General features: G+C 41.9%; 1 protein-coding gene across 1 annotated transcript in view; it reads left to right on the plus strand.

Annotated features, from left to right (window-relative positions):
- The first annotated feature begins 150 nt into the window (after window positions 1-150).
- Window positions 151-25,939, plus strand: part of LOC137322814 (lipoma HMGIC fusion partner-like) — a 133,775-nt gene continuing 107,986 nt past the window's right edge. Inside the window, exons 1-2 of the mRNA XM_067985896.1 lie at window positions 151-445; window positions 1,047-1,611. Of these exons, the coding sequence (XP_067841997.1) occupies window positions 1,224-1,611 (388 nt within the window). The 5' untranslated portion in view covers window positions 151-445; window positions 1,047-1,223. The remainder of the gene's footprint in view (window positions 446-1,046; window positions 1,612-25,939) is intronic.

Below are 25,939 nucleotides of genomic sequence, written 5' to 3' on the forward strand. Positions count from 1 at the left end.
TGACTCAATATACAGATAAAAATGTAAACAATATATTTAAGTTCATTTGGTCCATGGGTTTATACGGGATGTTGTGGGCGGGTAGTTGGAGGCGGAGTTTTCTCTGGGAGTTTGTGTGTGATTGACGGCTCCTGGCTGAGCTGACAAGAACATTCATTCCCCTCTCAGTCTAGCTCTCCTCCGAGGAATGTGTACACATTTCCTGTGAGGATCGCGGTCGAACAGAGCGGTACATAGAACCACGGGACGAGGATTTACAGGGGAGTGTTGTGCACAGTGGCTGCTGTTCAGGCGTTTACAAAATCTGGGAGAAGCAGCAAGAGTAAAGCGACCCCGATTGGACACTGGGATCATAGCGGACCCATCCTCTCCAGGAGGGAAGTTTTTGTATTAAATGAAATCTGTTGGGGATTTTGGACAGTTTGAGAGGATCCGCGCTGAAGATGTAAGTAATAATCTGAAGCTAGTTCACGTTCGGGTGAAGTGGAATCCCTCGTTGTCACTTTAAGCCACCCAGTACTGCTTGTTAAAAGTTTCACAAACCAAGTTCATTTTTTAAAAAAAAGAATGATTATTATGGAAAACAATTACAGATAAATATATTTTCTACAAGTTTTTATTAATTTATAAATTGTTAAATTGGAAACAGTTCATTGGGACGATCGCATACAATAACTCCAAAATAATCACCGAGACGACAATTTGTTAAGTACTTTTAATCTAATGATTTACTTTTAGATAAAATAAGAAGCGGTGTTTCACCTCTTGTTTGAGGATCCGCGATCCGTGTTCATTAAGCAGTTTAAGGTTGTCAAGCTCAGATTTCAGAGACAAAACAGAAAAGGCATTTGAGATACACTTGGAGCGTATAAGGGGGTATCCAGAAAGGCAGCTCGAAGGGCTGGGCATAGATGGTGTGATCTGGGAGACGTCCCATCGCAAAACCACCCTCCAGCTGAACAGTCCCGTCAGAGGCGCAAAAGGCAACTTTTTAAACTCCAATTTAATAAAGTGCCTAAACTGTTTTATTTTTCTGCTTCCAACAGGGATTATCAGAAGGGAGGAAACCAAGAATGAATAAGACTGGCGGTCTGCTTTAAAACACTCTGCAGAAGTTCGATGGAATAATTTAATCGTACAAATTCAAGGAAAGCATAAATAAAACCAAAGAAGACTATCTTCAGGAAAAAGGGGGGCGGGAGGGTCTGTGGATTGTTGGGAAGATGTCTTCGAGCCTAACTTGTACCGGGGTGCTGTGGGCCATGCTGTCCCTGCTGTGTGCCGCCGCCTCCTGCACCGGTTTCTTCATGCCCTACTGGCTGCTGGGCTCCCAGCTCGACAAGCCGGTCAGTTTCGGCGTGTTCCGCCGGTGCACCTACCCGGTGCGCCAAGAGGGTCAGTTGCAGTCGGTGGTCATGGTGGAGCAGTGCGGCAGATACGCCTCTTTCCTGGGCATCCCCAGCCTGGCTTGGAAGATCTGCTCGGTGGTGACCGGGGTGGGTTGCGGTCTTCTCCTGCTGGTGGCGCTCACTGCGCTTATGGGCTGCTGCGTCTCCGAACTCATCTCCAGGACGGTGGGCAGGGTGGCTGGAGGCATTCAGTTCGTGGGAGGTAAGTGCCACCAAGTTATTTTTTTTGTAAATGGGCCCCAATGAGGGTGCACTAATCATTTCCATAAACTGTTTTGACTGCACCCTTATTATAGGATGCATAGTTTAGTTAACTGCAGACTATCACTCCATAAACTTGCAGTCAGGTGCATTTATTCTTCAGTGAGGATGCCCTTACACATCAGTTGCAGGTAGAATAAATGTACAGTGAAGACCTCCTTTATGCCAAAGACTCTCAGGTGGTGCTTTTCATTTATGTTGCTGTGGCCATGACAAATATATAATACTTGCAGAAAATGCAGGTAACACTCAGCAGGTCGGGCAGTATCTGTGGAGAGAGAAACAGAATTAACATTTCAGGTCAATTTTTATTTCAGATTTCCAGCATCTGCAGAATTTCGCTTTTAAAATATAATACTTGTTTAGAGGACTGGCCTGAGCCAGTTAATGTGTGAAGGGGTACATTTATAATATATATATATATATATATATATACACACACACTTAAACACCAAAATGGTGCCATTTTCACTCCATTTATTTTGTGGGCTGGATTCAGCAACACAGGAGCATCAATCTTGTTATATAGTCATATTCATTGCTGTATAATTTTGGTTGTGGTCAGAATATAATGGCTGGATCTGACAAGAGCTTCTGGTGGCACTTTGACTTTGGGGCAGGCGCCAAAATCCCCTGTAAAGGGTTTAGTGCTTCCGATGACACTGCTGTCACATCATTTACCATAACAAAGTGCTTTCTAAGCTTAGCTCACTTGGCATAAAAGCCTAAAGTCCTATTTTCTTACATTGTATCCTTTGTAAATATAACCCATTTCATTGTTTGCAGTATACATTTTGGACATGAGTTCGATCATTATGTTTGCCTATGTCCTCACTGTTTGGGTCTTAATTTACTGGTCACAGAGAGACCTAAAAAAGGAGGACAGTTGACAGTAAAATCCACAACTATCTACTGATGAATGAATCTGACAGACAGCAGAATGTACTGTGCTAAAATGACAGCCTAGATTATGTGCTCAAGTCTCTGGAGTGAGGCTTAAACCCACAACCTTCCTAACTCAGAGGCAAGTGTGCTAACTCTGAGCCACGCCTGTCTCTGCTCTTCAAATGATTGCAACCAGGCATCTAGTTTGTTACACATGCCAATATCCTGAGAGTAAGTAACACTGACTGAGAGCTGTGCTCAAATTACGACTACTTCCACCACCACCACCACAACAACAACAACAACAACAAACTTGCATTATATATGATGTGGAGATGCCGGTGATGGACTGGGGTGCAAAATGTAAGGAATCTTACAACACCAGGTTATAGTCTGGTGTTGTTAGACTATAACCTGATGTTGTAAGATTCCTTACATTTGCGTTATATAGGCCTTTAATGCAGTAAAACATCCCAAGGTACTTCACAGGAGCGTTATCAGACAAAATTTGACACCGAGCCACATAAGGAGATACGAGGACAGGTAACCAAAAGCTTGGTCAAAGAGGTAGGTTTTAAGGCCTGTCTTAAAGGAGGAGAGAGGCGGAGAGGTTTAGGGAGGGCATTCCAGAGCTTAGGGCCTAGGCAGCTGAAGGCATGGACGCCAATGGTGGAGCGATGAAAATCAGGGATGCAGAAATGGCCGGATTTGAAGGAGCATAGAGATCTTGGAATGTTGTAGGGCTGGAGGAGGTCACAGAGATAAGGAGGGGCGAGGCCATGGAGGGATTTGAAAGCAAGGATGAGAATTTTAAAATCAAGACATTGCCAGACTGGGAGCTAATTTAGGTCAGCCGAGCACAGTGGTGATGGGTGAATGGGACTTGGTGCGAGTTAGGATACAGGCAGTAGAGTTTTGGATGAGCTTAAGTTTACAGAGGGTGCAAGGTATGAGGCCAGCCAGAAGAGCATTGAAATAGTCGCGTCTGGAAGTAATAAAGGCATGGATAAAGATAGTTGAAACTTAGGATTAGCTGGAAGTTTATTTCTTCAATATTAAAATATTCCCTATTAGTTAACATTCAGAATATCACTACCTTATTGGCATAAACATTTATATAGGGGTAAAAATGACATTAAAACAGAAGCTCTGTATCAACAAAAGGGTTAACAGGAGAGTTGGAGCTAAATAACTGAATATTAGGATCTCTGATCCCTTATCCTTTCATTCATTAATATCCTTAATTCTATTGCATAAATTCTCTCTCCACATAAAAGTTTGTCACAATGAACTAATGATGTCCTAAGTGTTTCGCTTCAGAGGAAAGTGTTGTGGGACTTGCAGGATTTGACCACATAATCTAGGCTGACACTTCAGTGCAGTACTGAGGAGCTGTTGCATTGCTGGAGGTGCTGTCTTTCAGGTGAGACATTAGACCAAGGCCCTGGGTACCTGTTCAGGTGTATATAAAAGATCCCATATCAATTTTCAAAAAAGAGCAGGGGAGTTCTGGTATCCTGGCCAACATTCACCTTCAGCCAACAACACCAAAACAGGTTAACATGGACATTTATCTGATTAATGTTCGACTTTACTGTGTGCAAATTGGCTGCTTCGTTTACCTACAAAACAATAGTCACTACATTACAAAAGTAATTCATTGCCTTTGAAGCACTTTGGAAGTCCTGGAAACATGAAAAGCATTTTATAAATGAAAGTTTAAAAAAATATATTGGGAAATAGCTTTAATAGAGAAAAAAAGTCAACATCCTATAGTTTCAATCACATTTATTAAGACAGACAGCAACACTGCTGCAATGCATTATGGGGTGTGAACTGATATGGTCAAGCTAGATATGAGTTTTACTGTAACTGGTTTTATAAGAGCTGGTAATGGGCCACTGAGGACCAGAGATGTGCCAGGTTGGGAAGAATCCAAAATGATTATACTGTCCTTCAGAAACTGGATTATGCCAGATATTCCCAAAGGATGGCACAAGCAATCTCCTTGTGTTTTCACTGCATTTGAAAGCAACTTCTGTAATATCTGACTTTCATCAAAATTCTATGGGAAACAAAAAGAAACACAATTTTGCAAGCAATAATAAAATATGCACCTATTGAAACTTACGCAACAGAGTTATAACACACTGAAATCTCTGATGTTGACACACAAATAGCTCAAGAATATGTCTGGCTCTGGACAGAATGACATGGATCCAAACTACTGAGGTCAGTTAAAACCTATCACTGTGGCTATGTGTCGTAGAATGGAATCTGGATAAACACATGTAAGATCAAAGCATAGAATTCTGATGTACCATTGCCAATTGCTCTTTTTTAAAAATTCGTTAATGGGATGTGGGCGTCGCTGGCGAGGCCAGCATTTATTGCCCATCCCTAATTGCCCTTGAGAATGTGGTGGTGAGCCGCCTTCTTGAACCGCTGCAGTCCATGTGGTGAAGGTTCTCCCACAGTGTTGTTAGGAAGGGAGTTCCAGGATTTTGACCCAGCGACGATGAAGGAACAGTGATATATTTCCAAGTCGGGATGGTGTGTGACTTGGAGGGGAACTTGCAGGTGGTGTTGTTCCCATGTGCCTGCTGCTCTTGTCCTTCCAGGTGGTAGAGGTCGCGGGTTTTGGAGGTGCTGTCAAAGAAGCCTTGGTGAGTTGCTGCAGTGCATCCTGTGGATGGTACACACTGCAGCCACTGTGTGCCGGTGGTGAAAGGAGTGAATGTTTAGGGTGGTGGATGGGGTGCCAATCAAGCGGGCTGCTTTGTCCTGGATGGTGTCGAGCTTCTTGAGTGTTGTTGGAGCTGCACTCATCCAGGCAAGTGGAGACTATTCCATGACACTCTTGATTTGTGCCTTGTAGATGGCGGAAAGGCTTTGGGGAGTCAGGAGGTGAGTCACTCGCTGTAGAATACCCAGCCTCTGACCTGCTCTTGTAGCCACACTATTTATGTGGATGGTCCAGTTAAGTTTCTGGTCAATGGTGACCTCCAGGATGTTGATGGTGGGTGATTCGGTGATGGTAATGCCATTGAATGTCAAGAGGAGGTGGTTAGACTCTGTCTTGTTGGAGATGGTCATTGCCTGGCACTTGTCTGGCGCGAATGTTACTTGCTACTTATCAGCCCAAGCCTGGATGTTGTCCAGGTCTTGCTGCATGCGGGCACGGACTGTTTCATTATCTGAGGGGTTTGCAACTGAACATTGTGCAATCATCAGCGAACATCCCCATCTCTGACCTTATGATGGAGGGAAGGTCATTGATGAAGCAGCTGAGGATGGTTGGGCCTAGGACACTGCCCTGAGGAACTCCTGCAGCAATGTCCTGGGACTGAGAAGATTGGCCTCCAACAACCACTACCATCTTCCTTTGTGCTAGGTATGAGTCCAGCCACTGGCGAGTTTTCCCACTGATTCCCATTGACTTCAATTTTACGAGGGCTCCTTGGTGCCACACTCGGTCAAATGCTGCCTTGATGTCAAGGGCAGTCACTCTCACCTCACCTCTGGAATTCAGCTCTTTTGTCCATGTTTGGACCAAGGCTGTAATGAGGTCTGGAGCTGAGTGGTCCTGGCAGAACCCAAACTGAGCATCGGTGAGCAGGTTATTGGTGAGTAAGTGCTGCTTGATAGCACTGTCGACGACACCTTCCATCACTTTGCTGATGATTGAGAGTAGACTGATGGGGCGGTAATTGGCCGGATTGGATTTGTCCTGCTTTTTGTGGACAGGACATACCTGGGCAATTTTCCACATTGTCAGTTAGATGCCAGCGTTGTAGCTGTACTGGAACAGCTTGGCTAGAGGCGCAGCTAGTTCTGGAGCACAAGTCTTTAGCACTACAGCCGGGATGTTGTCAGGGCCCGTAGCCTTTGCTGTATCCAGTGCACTCAGCCGTTTCTTGCTCTTATTACATATAGGTTTTCTTCCAAGTTTATTTGTTGGCAAATCTCTCAAAGGTTTGGAGAGATTCGGCTGTATATTAACACTGATGTTGAATGTTTCTCCAGATCTCCAATGAAATATTACCCTTCACTATCAAATGAAAGATATCATAGGTATTGCCAGATGGTAGGCTGACCAGATAATGTACAAGTGACAAAGCTACAAGTAAGTTATAATCAGCCTCACAAGCATTGATAAGATCACCTCATTGACCTTGATACATGGTGTTGCAAAAAAAAATTGCCCCCCAATTTTCTCACGTCCTTTTCTGAAGGCTCTGACTTGTGATAGTTTACAGTTTCATAGGTGCCGCCTGCCCTACAGTACTTTACCCAAGTGACCCCTTTTCATATGTGAGCCAGACAGTGAGTGTCAGCGGGTCATTCAAGTAATTAGGAACGAGAACCCTGGCTAATTTTTCCCATGAGATGCTGAAGCAAATTGTAACATCTGAACCATCACCCCAGGTGAGATCAACTAACTCGTCTGTGTGGTTCAGCACCACATTAGGTGATACATTTACCCACTAAACAATTGGGGGAGCTATGCATGGTATGGTTTTAATGAAGAAAAATAATTGAGCATTTTTGTAGTTTTTGAAGTTTAAGTTGCATTGTGGTGTCACTTTGTCATTGTGCTATTTTAAATAAAATCATATTTTCACTGTTACAGTATCACAATGACAAAATGACACCACAATATAACACAAACTGATCTTCTTGAGCTTCAAAAACTACAAAAATACTGTGGAAATAAGATTTTCCCATAGAAAAATCTAAATGCCAATCACTGCAGATTTGAAATTACCTCAGTAATATTACAGATAATGAGGCAAACAATGAATATCAATAACATTCCTACATTAAAATAAATTAATTGTACTCCTTTCTGAACCCAATGGATGAGGGCTGTGAGAACCTCTGGAACTTCATTTTTAAAAACTCAATCTGTCACGTATGCTTTGGGCAGCGTAGGGCTGGTTGTGGTTGATGTGCAGGCATTTCTGTTTCATTCATGCTCACATTCAACATTTGTGCTGGAGGATTAATGACAATGGATGATGCTTATTGTTTATGTTGCCATTTCCGCTGTGGCTACTATAGTGGATTCAGCTGGGCAGGCATTTGACCATAATGCATGATTTTGCATTGGTTTAAATCAGCAACAAAACTTTGTTGTCTTCTTTTAGCAGACTGGTTTGCAACACAACCCTCTCATCGCAGGATGATATTATTTCTTTCATTTTCTGTACTTGAAAGATTTGAATATTTTAGTATTTGTTTTGTATGAACAAAATATCCAAAAAAGGTGGCCAAACAATATAGATCACAGAACTGAGGAACAGAAGTACACAACTTAACATGCCAGTATAATTGCTTTGATGCAACTTACACACACAAGTAAGGATTAACCTGCACCTCTTGTGGGGGAAGGGGATATAGTCTCCTTCAGATCTTGGAATTCAGTTTGCATGGGATTGCATCCATTTGTATGAGAATTCTTGTTCTATACAGGAAATTTATTCAATTATCAAAGTCAAGATAAGGAAAGTTGACAGTTTACAGTGATATGAGGGAAAGGGAGTGGGTGTGTCCTGGCATCCAGAAAGCAGCTAATTAACAGGTTGTGGTGATTTTAAAACTGGGGAGTTGCAAGGTAGTCACAGGTAGGTGACGTATTCACATTCTCCCTGTGGATGTAGCCAGGCATTAACAAATTAGTAATTCGATTGTCAATAAATGTGGAAGTGGGTTAATGAACACATCAGCATTAACCAGATGGAACTGTTGTATTTTTGTACAATTCAGCAAAATGTATTAATTTCATTGTCTCTATATTTTTTGTAGTTTCACTCTGGGGATCACATAGAAAAGTGAGCATAATGAAAGGAACATGCAGTTCACAGGAAAAAATGATAATGATTTGGGAACACTGCATGAGTTAGAAAGAAGATGCAAGTTAGAATGGAATACAATGGCTTTTCATAACTCTCCTTCAAATAATACTGTTTAGGTTGAAGCTAAATTGAATATCTTATCTATACAGTGCTGGGATGTAAAGTGATGAGTTGATACCAATTTTTTCAATACTTTGGTTTGCAATGATGGGAGCTAGGCATTGCTGTACATTGTATTATTAGACCTCTCATCTCATTGATGTGATGCTGGTGATCTCATTAGATTAATTTGAAGAAGGCTCCATTTATACAAAATGCTTTAATCTACTGGCAAAATGCAGTATACTTACAGTAATATATTTATAGTAGTATTTATTTGTGCTACAGGTTTGCAAATCTTGTGAATTTGCAGCATAAATTCAGCAACTGAGCCAATAGAAATGGTGCAAAGTCATAGACTTTGATTGGATTTCAGAGTAAAAACTCCCACTGTTTGACCTCAGAGTTATTTGGAGCTGTAAAGCAAGAGATTTGCACTTGGCCGGTGTAACTGCCTGATCTGAATTTCCTGCTGACTTTAGCTGGAAATTGAAACGCCTTGAATGCATTGCGAGGGTAATTTAATACCTTGCAGCCCATGAATCGACTCAGGCAGCCTTCTGTATAAACCCTGTGGGGAATATCATATTCAGTTTGTGCCACGCTGCAGGGCTGAAAGTATAAATTGGATTTAAGTCTAGCAGATGGTACAATGAGATGATACAGCAGTCTATGAGTTTCTCTTATATATTTATAGCCAATGATGGAGACAGTTCAGGATTGTAGCATTGAGGCACTCACCCCAATAGAAGGGAGTTGAGGACTACGCTATAAAATGGAGAGAACTCCATCAAAAATATGTTAACGATTTATAAATCACTGCCATATGTATAACTCAGTCCCTCCCTGTGTTGATTTCATATACACTGCAATTATTCGAAAAAATAATCATTTTTATCTGCAGCTTGTCATTTTTTTTTATTCGTTCATGGGATGTGGGCGTCGCTGGCAAGGCCAGCATTTATTGCCCATCCCCAATTGCCCTTGAGAAGGTGGTGGTGAGCCGCCTTCTTGAACTGCTGTAGTCGGCATAGTGAAGGTTCTCCCACAGTGCTGTTAGGAAGGGAGTTCCAGGATTTTGACCCTGCGACGATGAAGGAACGGCGATATATTTCCAAGTCGGGATGGTGTGTGACTTGGAGGGGAATGTGCAGGTGGTGTTGTTCCTATGTGCCTGCTGCTTTTGTCCTTCTAGGTGGTAGGGGTCGCAGGTTTGGGAGGTACTGTCGAAGAAGCCTTGGCGAGTTGCTGCAGTGCATCCTGTGGATGGTACACACTGCAGCCACAGTGCGCCGGTGGTTAAGGGAGTGAATGTTTAGGGTGGTGGATGGGGTGCCAATCAAGCAGGCTGCTTTGTCCTGGATGGTGTCTAGCTTCTTGAGTGTTGTTGGAGCAGAATGTCCAGCAGTGATGGTGACAATACTGATTTAACAGAGATCGGTTTGATTTGAGACCTGCATCTTGCACCATCAGCTGTCACTCTGCATTGATCTGGAATGAGCTTGGAATTTCTAATTCCAAACCTGTGCTTACATCTCAAGATCACATTCAGTTTTGAACAAAGTTGCTCTGACTGAATGCATTTTTGAATGCCCTCTACCCCAGTTCACTTCTCATGCCAAGCAACATTAAACACCGATGTGCATGCTGGCTTATGATCTGTGGCAGAGAATGACAGGAGATTTTCATTAGGCAATTTACACTGATCCAGTGTGAAGCCTGGCATCAGAGATGGGAGATTTTACACCATTTATATTTGCATCTGTGAATTGAAGGCTGCGGTGCAAATGAACCTCACGAGTTTTGCTCAGTTGCATAGCTATTCATTACATTTTCTGCTTCTTTGCATGATTATCTCAAGTACCAATTTTCCCCATGTTATTTACTCTGTGTATGTTTATATGCATAAATCACTTGTTCGTGTGATAAATGTTGTCCTTTGGATTGTTCTTACATTACAGTCTACTCCCCTAGTGAAACCAAGAGCAATTAAAGTTACCACTGATGTGACGGAGCATCAGAGTGCGCTATGTATGAAATGAGGGTCAACAGAGAGCCAAAGAACTTTGTTATCTCTTAGCTTTGTGCTAGTCCTTATATTCCTTCAATACAGTTCAAAAATAGGAATGTAAATGGACTAAGGGATTCCTATGTGGACCTGATTTCACATTGTCTACTTCAGTGGAGATCACTTACTTTATTTAATTGCATTAAAACCTCCATTCTCAAGGTTACATAATTAAGGGGGAGCCTGTGTACGCATTTGTATGCACACATACCTATCTGGCTTTCATGCACATGCGTATATGAAAATGTATGTTCATCCATATTCAAATCATGTTTATTTGCTAATTTAATCTTTACCAAAATTCTGTGGTGTTGTAGCTATAATGCCCACTTCTTCTAATGAAGCTATGTAAACTAGTGGCAAGATCCATTTTAGACACTGGTTACTGAAGCATATCCCATTTATTTCAACGAAGCTGTGCACAGGAATGTTTGAAAGGATTGGTATAGAGGGGAGGGGACCGATCTAGTATGGAGGAGGAGGTTACTTGCCAGAACCGGGTCATGAAGGTCACTAATCAGCAGGGATTTCACTGCAGGAACAGGATGCTGAGCATCATATTGTGCATATTTCAGTTCTGATCTGTTGCACAAAAATTTGAGCTGAGTTGGCAGCCAAAGTGTATGTCCTTGACTTAATTTTGCTATTGCCTTTCCACAAAGTGATGCCCAGTTAACTTAATGGCTCTCTCCATGGCATCTCCTTTTCTTTAATTCAAGTTGGCAGACAATGATCTAAGCGCTTGACAGGGGTCATTAGATTTGATTGGAGTTAGCTCTCGGTTCTTTATGTTTTAATGGTATTTCAGTCTTTGCGACTCGGGTATTTGTACTCCTTCGGAACAAAAATATCTTAAACGTTCAATAGATAATCTCTAAAATCTCAATTTCATCCACATAGATTTAGTTTTGCTTCTATAACAGACATCCTTTTAGATATTTAGTAAATTCCAGATAAATAGGTTTATTTTTGCTTTTTCTTCCAGGCCACTTTAGCAAGTATCTCTCCTCTCCTCAAATTATCCACTTTTTGGTGATTCCTGGTGTCAGTCTTGGCTCAGTGGTAGCACTCTTGCCTCTAATGCTAGAAGGTTGTGGGTTCAAGCCCTGCTCCAGAGACCTGAGCGCATAATCTAGGCCGACAATTTAATGCGGCACTAAGGGAATACTGCACTTTTGGAGATGCTGTCTTTCAGTTATGTTAAACGGAGGCCTTGACTGCCCTTTCATGTGGATGTAAAAGATCCCAAGGCACAATTTGAAGAACAGCAGCAGAGTTCTGCTCGTGTCCTGGCCAGCATTTATCTCTCAACCAACACCACTGAAAAAAGATTACCTAATCATTTATCTCATTGCTGTTTGTGAGACCTTGATGTTTGCAAAGTGGCTGCCATATTTCCCTACATTACAACAGTGACTACATTTCAAAAGTACTTCATTGGCTGTGAAGTATTTGGGACATCCTGAGGATGTGAAATGTGTTAAATAAATGTAAGTTCTTTCTTATTGATGCTGGACACTGTCTGATACATCGACCAAGAGTCTGTTATTCATGCATGAACATCAACAGGCTAGTCACCAAGGGGACACCACTGCCAACTTTAACCTTGTCCTCATCTGTCTTCCACATGTATATACTTACAGTAGGGGCCATTGTACATTAATCAGAAGCAGGATGATTTTCTCCTTCTGAAACTAGCAGTCTCAAAGCTAATTGTAGTGTCCTTAAGATTGCCCTAGCAGAAATTGGCTATCTCAGCACAGGTTGGCGATTGAACCTGGGAATTTCTGTATGGCTCTCCTACCCACTGTATAAACCTGCCAAATTAATTGAGAAGCAGCTAGATAGGTTTCAATTAACTTTTTGTCCAAAACATCATGCCTGGAATCTCCTCAGAGCAAGGGAGGAAAGGCCAAAGGGAGAACGCAGTAACATCACTCTCATGAACTTTCTAGCATTGACAGGTATAGTCTATTCTTAATTCAAAGTTGCAGAATTCAAATTAGCTGATAATTCATTTTTTATAGCTCTAAATTCCAACTTTGCTGTGTTATTTATGTTGTTTAATTCAAATTATTATATAATTCGAAATTTCTAGTGGAAAAATGATTTTGAATTATCAACAGTAGACTGTACTTAAAACAGACTACCTGTTCATTCTGTTGGTTGTGGTATTGGGAAGGTGAAAGACATGGAGAAAATAAATTATAAATTTGGGTGGGACAAAGGGGCACGGAGAAGGCTAAATAAAAGTGTAACAATTTAAAGCGCACATATTTTTGATCAAATGCACTGAGGATTGTTGGAAGGAATCGTAAGGCTGTGGTCACAGGAAAGCTCGTCTCTGAGCTTGTTCCTTGGCACCCCAGCGCAATTGCCTTTGTGCTCTCAACCACCCATCGGGATCAATTTTGTAAGACATCAACTTGTCACAGATGAGATACTTTGTATGTAAAGCATTGCAAGTGGAGCAGAACAGAAAAATTAATAGAGAGGCATAAACAAAACAGTAACATGCGACAGCATGTAACAAATAAAAACACCATGGAACATTATTGAGCAGGAATCACAGTGACAACACATCGCAACTGACAAGTTGACGTCAAATCCTCCATGTTATTGTATTGCAATTTTATTTAAAGTATCTAAAGTACTGAAATAAACTGCAGAAATAAGAAGTTTTGAATTACATGAGTTTTAATTTCACCATTTTTGGTGAAGTTGGAATTGTTGGTTAGCAACATAGAGAACCACCATGCATAATTGGAGTAAATCTGCAGTTTGCTTCGAATTTGCGAGTAATATCAGTTTATGTTATCTTGTTTTAGCTTTTTAAAAACATATTTGTTCTATTTAGCCTTTGTCTCAGAGGGAAGCTGGGTTATTATTTGTGGTTGCTGCTGCTTGATGTGGTCACACTGTCCGCTTTTGACTCAGTCGATAAGTGCCAGTTCATTGTGAACCCATCTCCTGTTGTCACTCTTCAAAGGATTCACAGATTAAAATGCTTCAGTTTGCTTTTAATCTTTTCAATGTGTAAGGGGGATTTAAAAATCAAAATCAAACCGTAACAAGTCTGAACACTTTGTTCCTCGAAAACTGATTTAAGAAGTGCTGTATGATTCTGCACTTTATACGTCCCAGTTTCTGGTTTAAAGGAGCAATCTTACTTAATTGTTATTGGTGGTAATAGAATTGGCTCTACCACTAACCCCAAATGCTCATTCAAAAGTACTAGCCTAGAAATTATCACTTGCTGTATTAGCACATGAATGCTCAACATGTTTGTATGACATTCCTTTGTGCATTGTTTTAATGGAGGGCACTAGCCCATTTAAAGTAAATTGGTCAACATTCCATTTAAAGAGTAGACAAAGGACTGTCATATAAACGTATTAAATGTTTGTATGCTAATACTGCAAGAACAGAAATTTCTAGGCCTTATAGTTGTAAAAAAAAATTAATTATAATATTACTTACTGGGGTGACTATTTTGAATGTAGGGAGGCTGAATACAGACTGCAGCTGTGCTTTCTAATATAATTTCTCACATGGCACAATGACAACTGACCTAGAGGAAGCTGGAACTAAGCAGTGAGTGAACTATTAAAAGTATCACCTGGATGGATCAGGACACAATTCTAACTCATTTTTAAAATATATACAAAAAATGAATACTGCTTCCTTAAAGTATTTACAATAGTTCAAAGCCAGTTATCTTTGCAGTGTGTGTGATTTAAAACATATGCTTTGCTCTCCCGGTGGCCTTATGCAGGAATGAATGACCTTTTGGAGCAGTGAGTTGGATCCCCGTGACATAACTTTTGATTGGACCATGTCTGATTAAATCGCTTTTGACTCAGACAGAATCATGATTAAACTCTACCTGCAAATCCCAGTTTATTTTGTTTTTCTTTGAATCCTTGGACCATGCCATTTAAACCTCCTTCACATCTGTGTGTCTGTCTTTCTCTCCTTTCCTTCACTTTTGTTTCTCTTCTTTCTTATCTTTCACTTCTATCTGCTTGCATGCCTCTCCTAAAATTTGTTTCTTTCTCTCCTCCTTGTGTTTCTTTATCCTTTGCTTTTGTCTGTCCTTTTCTGTCTGTCTCTGTCTCCTGAACTTCTGTCTTTCTGCTTTACTAGTTTACTTCTGTCTTTCTCGTTCTTCAATTCTGTCTTCCCCTTCCCATCTGCTCTCTTACTTCTTTTCACTTTCATTTTATTCTTTTTTCCTTTCTTACTTTTCTGTTTTTACCTTTCTCCTGTCTGTCTCTGCAACTCTATGTGATAGGGAGGGAGCAACATCAAGATCCAAGTAAGTAGATGAGTTAAGAGTAAAAGCTTCAGGATTTGACTGGGCGGGTTAGTGCACACATGCGGACATTGAGTGAGGACAGGATTGGTCTCAGCTGTGGTGCCTTAACTGTCATCACAGAATGGCAACTTGGGCAAGATACCAGAGGATTACTGGCACCCTTGGAACTATAGCCCACCAAAAGTCAGCACCTTCAGGAGAGGAGGAGGGGAAACAGTCACAAAACTAATATCCTTTGAGAATAGCAAAGGACATTCAACATTCAGAGGTTGATGACATTTTAAAGTGCTGAGATTGTTTTCCATTATGTGGAGGGTTTATTACATCTTACATAATTGGTTTGTATTGCCCTGCAGTACTCAGAGGGTTAATCAAATTTTATTAAAGGCCCCACACTGATTTGCAGTACTCAGGGTTAATTGGATTTTATTCAAGGACCCATACTGCTGTGCAGTACTTGGAGGATCAGGGCGTGTATTGTCAGTTGATTAAAGGGCCTATATTGTACATTAATCTGGTGGTTAATTAGATTTTAAGTAGCTTTGCTATGGATGAAAAGTCTTTTTGACCAAATCAAGGATACATCTAACAATGGCAACCCTCTTGGAATCTGCAGTCAGTTTTTAATAAGTTCAGTATTTGAATAATATCTGAGACTGTTCAATAAAACATTGTTGCTCTGAAGATTGTGGCAGATTTCAGGTCAACTGCATATTGGATTCCCCTGACTTGGCCTCACAGTTTTTGGCTGAAAGACAATATAGCTTCTTTAATGTCCAGTGTGCACATAGCCTATGACATTACATTAAACAATTGATAAGAAAGCTGAATCACTGCGTGTGGTTGAAACAACAGAAAGTTTCTTATTGATCTGGAAAATTATTTTAGATGCCTTACTCCAAGTGGCACATAGAGCTGTTCTGTCATATTATTCCTTTGATACATTCCTGAATGATAGGGCATAGGCACAAATAAGAACAATCTCTAGATGACCACTGGAAGAGTCTTTGTCAGTTTGAAGTCTGTGTGTAATCTCATTAACAATTAACTATTCATCACACACCATATATCAGTTCTTTTTTAACATGTTAATATTAAAAATAGATATTTAAGTAAATAGGTATAATTGCTGGGATTGCTTCAGAGGCTGACTGACTGTGTGTAACCTCTTCAGGGTGAGACGGTCCAAGAAATGAGTTCTATTCACAACATAATAAAATGTAGAAAAAGTCAGGAGCAACCAGGTTCTGCTAACCTCAGTTGATCATTGATGTCACATTGCTGTTGCTTCTGATTGATGTCAGGATATTACAGTTTTACATAGAATTTACAGCACAGAAACAGGCCATTCAGCCCAACTGGTCTATGCCGATGTTTATGCTCCAGACGAGCCTTCACCCACCCTACTTCATCTAATCCAATCAACTTATCCTTCTATCTCTTTCTACCTCATGTACTTATCTAACTTCCCTTTAAATACATCTAGGCTATTCGCCTCAACTACTCGTGTGGTAGCAAGTTCCACATTCTAACCACTCTCTGTGTAAAGAAGCTTCTCCTGAATTCCTTATTTACTGTTAGATCCCATAGTTGGACCAGCACTAGGAAACAAGGCTTCTATATATCAGAACGTACAATTCTGGTCACCACATTACAGGAAAGATGTGATTGCACTAGAGAGGGTACAGAGGAGATTTACAAGGATGTTGCCAGGACTGGAGAATTTTAGCTATGAGGAAAGATTGGATAGGCTGGGATTGTTTTCCTTGGAACAGAGGAGGCTGAGGAGAGATTTAATTGAGGTGTATAAAATTATGAGGGGCCTAGATAGAGTGGATAGGAAGGACCTATTTAGCAGAGAGGTCACTAACCAGAGGGAATAGATTTAAAGTGATTGGTAGAAGAATTAGAGGGAAGCTGAGGAAGTTTTTTTCACCCAGAGGCTGGTGGGGGTCTGGAACTCACTGCCTGAAAGGGTGGTAGAGGCAGAAACCCTCAATTCATTTAAAAAGTACCTGGATGTGCACCTGAAGTGCCGTAACCTACATGGCTACGGACCAAGTGCTGGAAAGTGGGATTAGGCTGGCAGGCTCATTTTCGGCCGGCGCGGACACGATGGGCCGAATGGCCTCCTTCTGTGCCGTAAATTTTCTATGATTCTATATATCTAACCTATCAAACTCCCCCACTTCCCATCCCCTTGCTCACCTCCCCCAACTCAGGCTGAGCATAATCAAGCTTTCCTTTGTTTGCGCTTAGAGAGAGTCCTAGTATATATATTTCTTTTCAAGTAATGACATGGAATATAATCTCAGCTGGCACCAAGCCTAGCTGAAGTTATTTAACAAAAGCCAACAGCATCCTGCCAATGTCAGTGCCTAGCAGGATAGAGATTCCAGTTAAGAAACTGCCTCCCAAACGGCACTACTTTGCCTCTGGAATGATACCAACTTGACCAACCTCTGGTAGATTGATTTTGATTAACAGGTGCCAGCAGCTTCCTGGAAATATTAATACCAAACAAAATAGAAATTCCAACTAAGAAACTGCATCCCTGTGAAAGCTGTTGTTTCTCTGGAGTGCTGCATCTTTTGAGAGGTGGGTTCTTTTAATGATGGCCTACCTCTGAACTGTGCAAATCTGTTGACGTAAAAGTGCCAAATTAATGCTAGCATACAGCCAGGACAGATTATACCAATTAGCCAATAAATAAAATAAAGCTATGTTTCATTAATCTAAGAACCTTTATTTGTCAAATGAAATTTTGATTTAATTTATTGAGTTCATAATTTCATTAGAAAGTAGTTTTCTATAGTGAAATTGTCCTGGTTACTCCGTATGCCCTCAGCGGGTAGATTGAATGGGCTGTCCTGGTTACTCCGTATGCCCTCAGCGGGTAGATTGAATGGGCTGTCCTGGTTACTCCGTATGCCCTCAGCGGGTAGATTGAATGGGCTGTCCTGGTTACTCCGTGTGTCCTCAGTGGGTAGATTGAATGGGCTGTCCTGGTTACTCCGTGTGTCCTCAGCGGGTAGATTGAATGGGCTGTCCTGGTTACTCCGTGTGTCCTCAGTGGGTAGATTGAATGGAGCTGTCCTGGTTACTCCGTATGCCCTCAGCGGGTAGATTGAATGGGCTGTCCTGGTTACTCCGTGTGTCCTCAGCGGGTAGATTGAATGGGCTGTCCTGGTTACTCCGTATGCCCTCAGCGGGTAGATTGAATGGGCTGTCCTGGTTACTCCGTATGCCCTCAGCGGGTAGATTGAATGGGCTGTCCTGGTTACTCCGTATGCCCTCAGCGGGTAGATTGAATGGGCTGTCCTGGTTACTCCGTGTGTCCTCAGTGGGTAGATTGAATGGGCTGTCCTGGTTACTCCGTGTGTCCTCAGCGGGTAGATTGAATGGGCTGTCCTGGTTACTCCGTATGCCCTCAGCGGGTAGATTGAATGGGCTGTCCTGGTTACTCCGTATGCCCTCAGCGGGTAGATTGAATGGGCTGTCCTGGTTACTCCGTATGCCCTCAGCGGGTAGATTGAATGGGCTGTCCTGGTTACTCCGTATGCCCTCAGCGGGTAGATTGAATGGGCTGTCCTGGTTACTCCGTATGCCCTCAGCGGGTAGATTGAATGGGCTGTCCTGGTTACTCCGTATGCCCTCAGCGGGTAGATTGAATGGGCTGTCCTGGTTACTCCGTATGCCCTCAGCGGGTAGATTGAATGGGCTGTCCTGGTTACTCCGTGTGTCCTCAGTGGGTAGATTGAATGGGCTGTCCTGGTTACTCCGTGTGTCCTCAGCGGGTAGATTGAATGGGCTGTCCTGGTTACTCCGTGTGTCCTCAGTGGGTAGATTGAATGGAGCTGTCCTGGTTACTCCGTATGCCCTCAGCGGGTAGATTGAATGGGCTGTCCTGGTTACTCCGTGTGTCCTCAGCGGGTAGATTGAATGGGCTGTCCTGGTTACTCCGTATGCCCTCAGCGGGTAGATTGAATGGGCTGTCCTGGTTACTCCGTGTGTCCTCAGTGGGTAGATTGAATGGAGCTGTCCTGGTTACACAGTGTGTCCTCAGCAGGTAGAATGAATGGAGCTGTCCTGAGTACATTGTGTGCCCTCAGCAGGTAGATTGAATAGAGCTGTCCTGGTTACAAAGTGTGTCCTCAGCAGGTAGATTGAATAGAGCTGTCCCATGTACGTTGTGCACTGTTCATGGATGGATGGAATGAAGCTTTCCTGGTTATTTTGCTCTCAGAGGTTGGTGGAATAGTGTTGTCTTGGTTATACTGTGTGCTGTCAGAAGGTTGATGGAGTGGAGTAGTCCTGGGTACGCTGCACGCTGTCTTGGTGGATGGAGTTGAAGTGTTCTAGGCACATTGCGTATTCTCTGCAGATGGATGGAGTGGAGCTGATCTGGTTATACTGTATGCTGTCTGCAGGTGGGATGAAGCTATCCTGGATACACTGCATGCTCTCAGAGGTTGATGAGACAGAGCTGTCCTGGTTATGCTATGTGCTGTCAGGTTAATGGAGTACAGCAGTCCTGAGTACATTGCAGGTGGAAACAGTGGGGCTTATTTATAATATATAATATCATTAATGAGCCCAGAGATGTGTGTTTATCCAGGGATTCATTTGTCAAGGTATTAACACACAAGGGTCTGTTTTGCTTTTGGTCTTGCCTTGTGGCAGATTGCTCCCTGGTGTACAAAACACACCCCTTCTCATTCATCAGTGTTCAATGAAGTAATGAATATATAGTAGGCATACTAAAAATGCCAAGATTTAGCAAGCTGTAAGGTTACGTCCTGTGACTTTGATTTTCAGCTCACATTCTTGATTATTTTTTTATTAATTACATTTGATTGATTCCCTAAATAACATTAGAAGTAACAACCATTTGAGAAAGAATAACCTCCCCCTTTTAGCTTATACCTGCAGTATTACCGACAAGGACTAAGAAACCTTCACCTCATCCACAATCTTGATATTCTAATCTGGGAGATTTACTTGAGAGAAACCCTTTTTTTCTTCTTTCCAAGTTTTCTCTCTTATTTTCTCCCTTACCATCTCTCCTTATGAGGGTGATACAATAGTGTAGTGTAGACCGAGAAAAAACACAATTCCTTAAGAAGTAGGTGTGCCTCACCTTCCTCAGGACAACTATGGATGGGCAATATATGCGGTCTTGTCCACGTTGCCCACATCCCAAGAGCAAATTTTTAAAAAAACTTGCTGGGGTACAGTTCCATAATGGCTCTCTGGCATCCCACGTAAGTGGCCATTATTCATTTGTAAGCCTGAACAGTGGGTGTAGCAGGCTATTTCACAGTGAGCATCCCATCGAGGCCTGTTTCTATCCTAATCTGACATCCAGATTTACATATTGCCAGCACAGGTTGCTGGGAGGCAATCAGGAGCTGAAGCCTTGGCCATTTTTCTTTGACCTCCCTAGCTTGAGGCTGATGGGGCCATATGTGGAAAAAGCACCACTGCCCCGCTGCCATTCTGACTGAGATCAGCTAACTCAGCACAGAAAAGTGCGCTTTGGCTTTGGTTTTTTCCAAACAAATTGCCCTGTGCTCACGGCAAAAAAGATGGTTTTCATAAACAGACCCAGTTCCCATGGACCAAAACCTGTGGTCTTATATGTGTTGTGAGTGCAATATCATTAACAGTTACCCCTAATTGTGGCATTGACCACTGCAGATCACACGTGATGCCCACCACATTCTCCTTTGAAAGGCAGAATATACCATGCTTATCAGGCCAATGTGGACAGACTAAAATGATCAGATATATTTACAGATACAGTATAATAAGCAGAGACAATGAGACACAGCAAATTACCTAGAGTACAAAGAAAACACATAGAAAAGAAAAAATATAGAATTGGGGTTAAAATACCTTTTTTAAGATGTATTTCATACACAGCTTGATAATTGGCAGGACTTTTAGATTAAACAGTCTTTTGCACACTTTCATGATGCGATGTTGTACTTGGGCGACATAATTCCCAGTTGACTAAAAGCACGAGCAATCTGAATGATTTATGTCATGGCAATTCTTTCATGTTACAGTCAGACTTTCAAAGTCATCTCTCACACCTTGAGATGATAATGTCTACGTACTGTTGTTCTCCTGCAAATATCTCACTTTAATGGTTTAGCAAAAAATTGAATTTTCCTATTCTACCTTCTTTCCGTCCGCATGAGTTAACATTCCATTCAAGCTGCTCCAACCATCAACCGTCTGTTTTTTTACTTAATTAATTTATGAACAAAGGCATAGGCACAAACAAAGGGAATCCAAATTAGTGAGCATTTTGAAATGCATGAGTTAATCTATTTATTAAAGGCAAGTTATGTTTGACAAACTTAATAGTTTTTTGAAGAGATTTACTAGAATGGTTCCAGGGATGAGGGACTTCAGTTACGTGGATAGACTGGAGAAGCTGGGATTGTTCTCCTTAGAGCAGAGAAGGTTGAGAGGTGATTTGATTGAAGTGTTCAAAATCGTGAAGGGTTTAGATAAAGTAGATAAAGAGAAACAGATCCCATTGGCGGAAGGGTCGAGAGTCAGAGGACACAGATTTAAGGTGATTGGCAAAAGAACCAAAGGTGACATGAGGAAAAACCTTTTTACACAGCGAATAGTTATGATCTAGAATGCGTTGCCTGAAAAGGTGGTGGAAGCAGATTCAGTTATGGCTTTCAAAAAGGAATTGGATAAATACTTGAAGGGAAAACATTTGCAGGGCTACAGGGAAAGAGCAGGGGTATGGGACTAACTGGATTGCTCTTACAAAGAGCCAGCACGGGCTCGATGTGCCGAATGGCCTCCTTCCATGCTACAACCATTCTATGATTCTATGATTCCAAGTGGAATTTTATTGGTAGATATAGGGAATGCAGTAAGATGCACTGTATATGGATTTTCAGATGGCATTCAATAAGGTGTCTCACAAGAGAGTTGTTAGAAAAATTCAGGCATATGGTGTAGGAGGAAATGTAGCAGCATGAATAGAAAATTTGTTGTGATGTAGGAAATGCAGCTGCCAACTTGCGCTCAGCAAGCTCCCACAAACAGCAATTAAATAAATAACCAGATCATCTGTTTTAGATGTTGGTTGGGAGATAAATGTTGGCCAGGACACCAGGGAGAACTCCCCTGCTCTTCTCCAAATAATACATCCACCTGAGAGGACAGACAAGGCGTCAGTTCAATGACTCATCCGAAAGACGGGTCACCCAGGAGTATAAATCAGGCAGCTGTACTGATGAAGGCACCAGAGTGTTTGATTATGGGTCTGGATCTGAGAGTAAAAGCACTGTTAACCTTTAAATAAATTTGAATTGTTGGACTAAAATATGAAGACCAATGTCATATAGATAAATAAATTGGGTATACATATAATACTCTTTCCTATTTTTTGTCAAAGTAGGTCAAAAAGCTAAATGAACAAAAAACGGCCGTTCTATCTTGTATCTGTTTCTAAATTAATATGAATTCCAGAAACATATATCGTTGATTTTGGCTGCTTTTCTGCTCAAAGAAGCCTTCGGTGAAATCCTTTATGCTAATGAAGGAGGAGTGCAGAGCTGTGTGAGCTTTGATGTCTGGCCAATCACAAGGGCCTCGTTTGACATCGAGTACAAAAATCACTGTTCAAAGCACCATCCTGTAGTCAAACTTGTTGACGCTGCTTGATATTTACAAATTAAACTCCCTTTAGCACCTGCTAGTTCCTGAATTTACTGAAGGTACTTGAGGGAAGTTGTTTGAACAGTGTTTCAATCATGGAGTCTGTGTTTATTGGTCTTGATAACTTCAATTAAGTCGACCCAAAAAGATGATGAGTTATGAAGACTGATTTACATCCTGCTCCTGGCCGGGCAATCCCAGTGAGACATCTCAAAAACAATGCTGGATTTTAACTCTACATTCATCAAAATGAAGTGTGTGGTAGGAGAGAAATATATTTAGGTTTCTCTCTCGTTTACTTTTCTTCTTCTGAACTCATCCTGCAATACAGTTTGACAGATGGCAGCAGCATTGCCATGTGTGAGCCAAAACAGTGAGCATTGGCAAGTGATTTGAGTGTCAGATGAGTTCACAATCAACCCTGTCCCACCCCACTCCCACACACAAACACCTCCCCCCCCCAACCCCGCACAGAAGAGAAATGCAGGAAAACAAAGGCAAAAATCACATTAGGCCACTCGTGGCACAGTATTTGGAGTTAAAGTTGAACTCGGGGCCTTAAATAAGGCACATTGAGACAGATTGGGTCTCCGATTCCTGTTTAACTTACTAATGAAAATGCTACACAGAAAACGCTGGAAATGCATAGCACATCAGCCAGCATCAGAACTGAAAACTGAAAGATAAGCAAGCGCCTTGGTAAGATGGAAGAGGAAAAAAAAGAGGAGGGGAAGGGAAAGAGCAATTGAATACCTCAATCACCAAGAAGTTGTTAATAAATGTCTTGTAATGTGTTTGGATACAGAAGCAAGAACTTGTTAAATGATATAAAAGATGTCTTAGTGAGGCAGTAAAAAGACAATAGAAGAACAAAAGAATGTGCACATAGCTACAATGGTGAAAAGCACAATTGGAAAGGCACAAAGAGGTGAAATTCAACTTTGGCCGGGGCACAAAACTGGTGGGAGTGGATCGACCGTCTCTTAAACACATTGAAGTTAATAGAAAGGAAAATCATGCAGGGTGTATAACGGGTGGCTGTTTTGCCTCCCTGCTAAAGTTGAATTTTAACCCCAAGGTCTGAAGTGAAAACACAAGATGCTGGAAACACCATGGACTAGAAATTCAGGAGTGCCCATTTTTGGGGGTGCAGAGCCAGGGGGGAGGAAGTTCAGAGGTCAGGGACTGGAGCTGGGGGATAGTGGTGGTCGGGGGCTGGAGCCTAAGGGGAGGAAGTTCAGTGGTCGGGGGTCGGAGCCTGGAGGTCGGGGATCTTGAGAGGTGAGATCGTGGGGAGGGTGAGGGAGGTCGGGGACGGAGCCTCAGGCGGGGGTGAGATCGGAGGTTGGGGCGAGGGCCATGAGGTCGGGGATTGGGATGATGCTTTACAGGTAATTAATTTACTTTTGTTTGCAGGCGTTGGTTTCCCTGAGTGTAGCCTCAGGGCAAACCAATGTTGCAGCGGAGTCTGAAAAAACAGGCACTACGTGACCCAATTTCTAGGCCCATGAGTGATTCAGTTCCGATAAAGGACTTCCTTGCAAAGGGGTTTGCTTGTCTTTGAGTTTTCTGTTTTGAAGAAGGGTGTCTACTGGAAATGTTAACCTGTCTTTTCTCTTTACAGATGCTGATTTACCTGTTGTCTATTTCCAAAGCTTTCTATTTTTATTTCAGATTTCCAGCACTTGCGTTTTCTAATAACAATTTTGGCTGGTAGCAGCTAATTAAATCAGGCATGAGTGAGACTGTTGTGAATTTGCAGCAATTGAGGAAGAACAAAGAGGTCTGTTAATAACTGGTTGGAATCTGGAATAAAAGCTGCCTCCTCTTCCTGTTTTCTTTGTTTGGGAGACACCAAGCAGGAGCTTCACATCAGGTTCCTATAAATAGCTGATGCAAATCTGTTGTAGATTTAAACCAGAGGACAGCACATTCGTGTCGGGTAACTAATTGATTTTAAATTGCCCGGTGCACAAACTGCCTGGGGTCAGCCCTCAATGGGGGAAGGGAACTGGGCAGAACTGCACTTAGACCAGAGTGTTATGGTTTCGACAATACACTCGAAACAAGAATTTACTAACAGGAAACAATGTCAAAAGAAACCAAGATGACAAATTCTTTTAATTAAAATGCAAGGGTAAGGAAGAAAAATGTGCCTGTTGAATCTGTAGGTGTTTTTACCATGAGGGAGAACTTCCGCAGGGTTCGCCTGATCTCCTGCCATAACCTCAGTGGAAGATTGGTGGAACCTCCGGAGAAACCGATAAAAGCAGCCGTTTACATTGTCTCTAGAGGAAAGGATTGTGCTGATTTTCCGCTAGAGTACCCCTGCGGAAATTCCAGATGCTTGTCTTTTTAGTTCAGGTCTCGGGAGAGCCCTTTTCAAGTGTCGCACTCTTCCATTTATACTTGTCATTGGGTACTGATCTATGTAGGGTAGCTATGCTCCAATGTACAATACGTAGAACCCAATTGTAATGTGCATTAAAAGATTGCAGATGCGTAAGGCTGACTGTGTGCGTTACAGAAGGGGCTTAATCTGACAGCAGATTTCAATGGTTTAGTGGGTAGCACTCTCGCCTCTGAGTCAGAAAGTTGTGGCCCACTCCAGAGACTTGCACATAATCCAGAGTGTCACTCCAGTGCAGTACTGAGGGAGTGCTGCAACGTCGGAAGTGCTGTCTTTCAGATGAGACATTAAACTGAGGCCCCTCAGGTGAACGTAAAAGATTCCATGGCACTATTTCAAAGAAAAGCAGGGGAGTTCTCCCCGTTGTCCTGGTCAATATTTATCCCATAACCAACATCACTAAAACAGTTTATCTGGTCATTATCACATTGCTGTTTGTGGGAACTTGCTGTGCGCAAATTGGTTGCCACATTTCCCTATGTTACAACAGTGACTACACTTCAAAAGTACTTCATTGACTGTAAAGCGCTTTAGGACGACCTGAGGTCATGAAAGGCGCTAAGTTCTTTCTTTACAACGCTGATGGTTCTCTGCGGGTCAAATAATTTGTGGCTCTGCTGCTGACTGCACAATTATAAATGTGGCATAGTGACACATGAGGGTTTCTCTCCTGGAATCTGAACCAAAAAACAATTAAAGTAAAAGTGCCTCAAGATGCAACTAAAAAATCTCTCTTCCCTGGCCTTGGATGTTTTTTTAAATGATTTATCACCTTATTTTCTTTTGATATAATTTCTTATTCATAAATCTCCATTTTTACAATATTGCCAATACCATTTATAAGTGCAGCCAGCAGTAGTCTGCTGCCACCGACTGCATCTCTGTACAGTAAAAGCATCCTATAAAGCCAGATTTAGAAAAGGTCACCGCCCCTAA

This window comes from Heptranchias perlo, chromosome 6, assembly GCF_035084215.1.
Source record: "Heptranchias perlo isolate sHepPer1 chromosome 6, sHepPer1.hap1, whole genome shotgun sequence".
In the NCBI taxonomy this organism is placed as follows: domain Eukaryota; kingdom Metazoa; phylum Chordata; class Chondrichthyes; order Hexanchiformes; family Hexanchidae; genus Heptranchias; species Heptranchias perlo.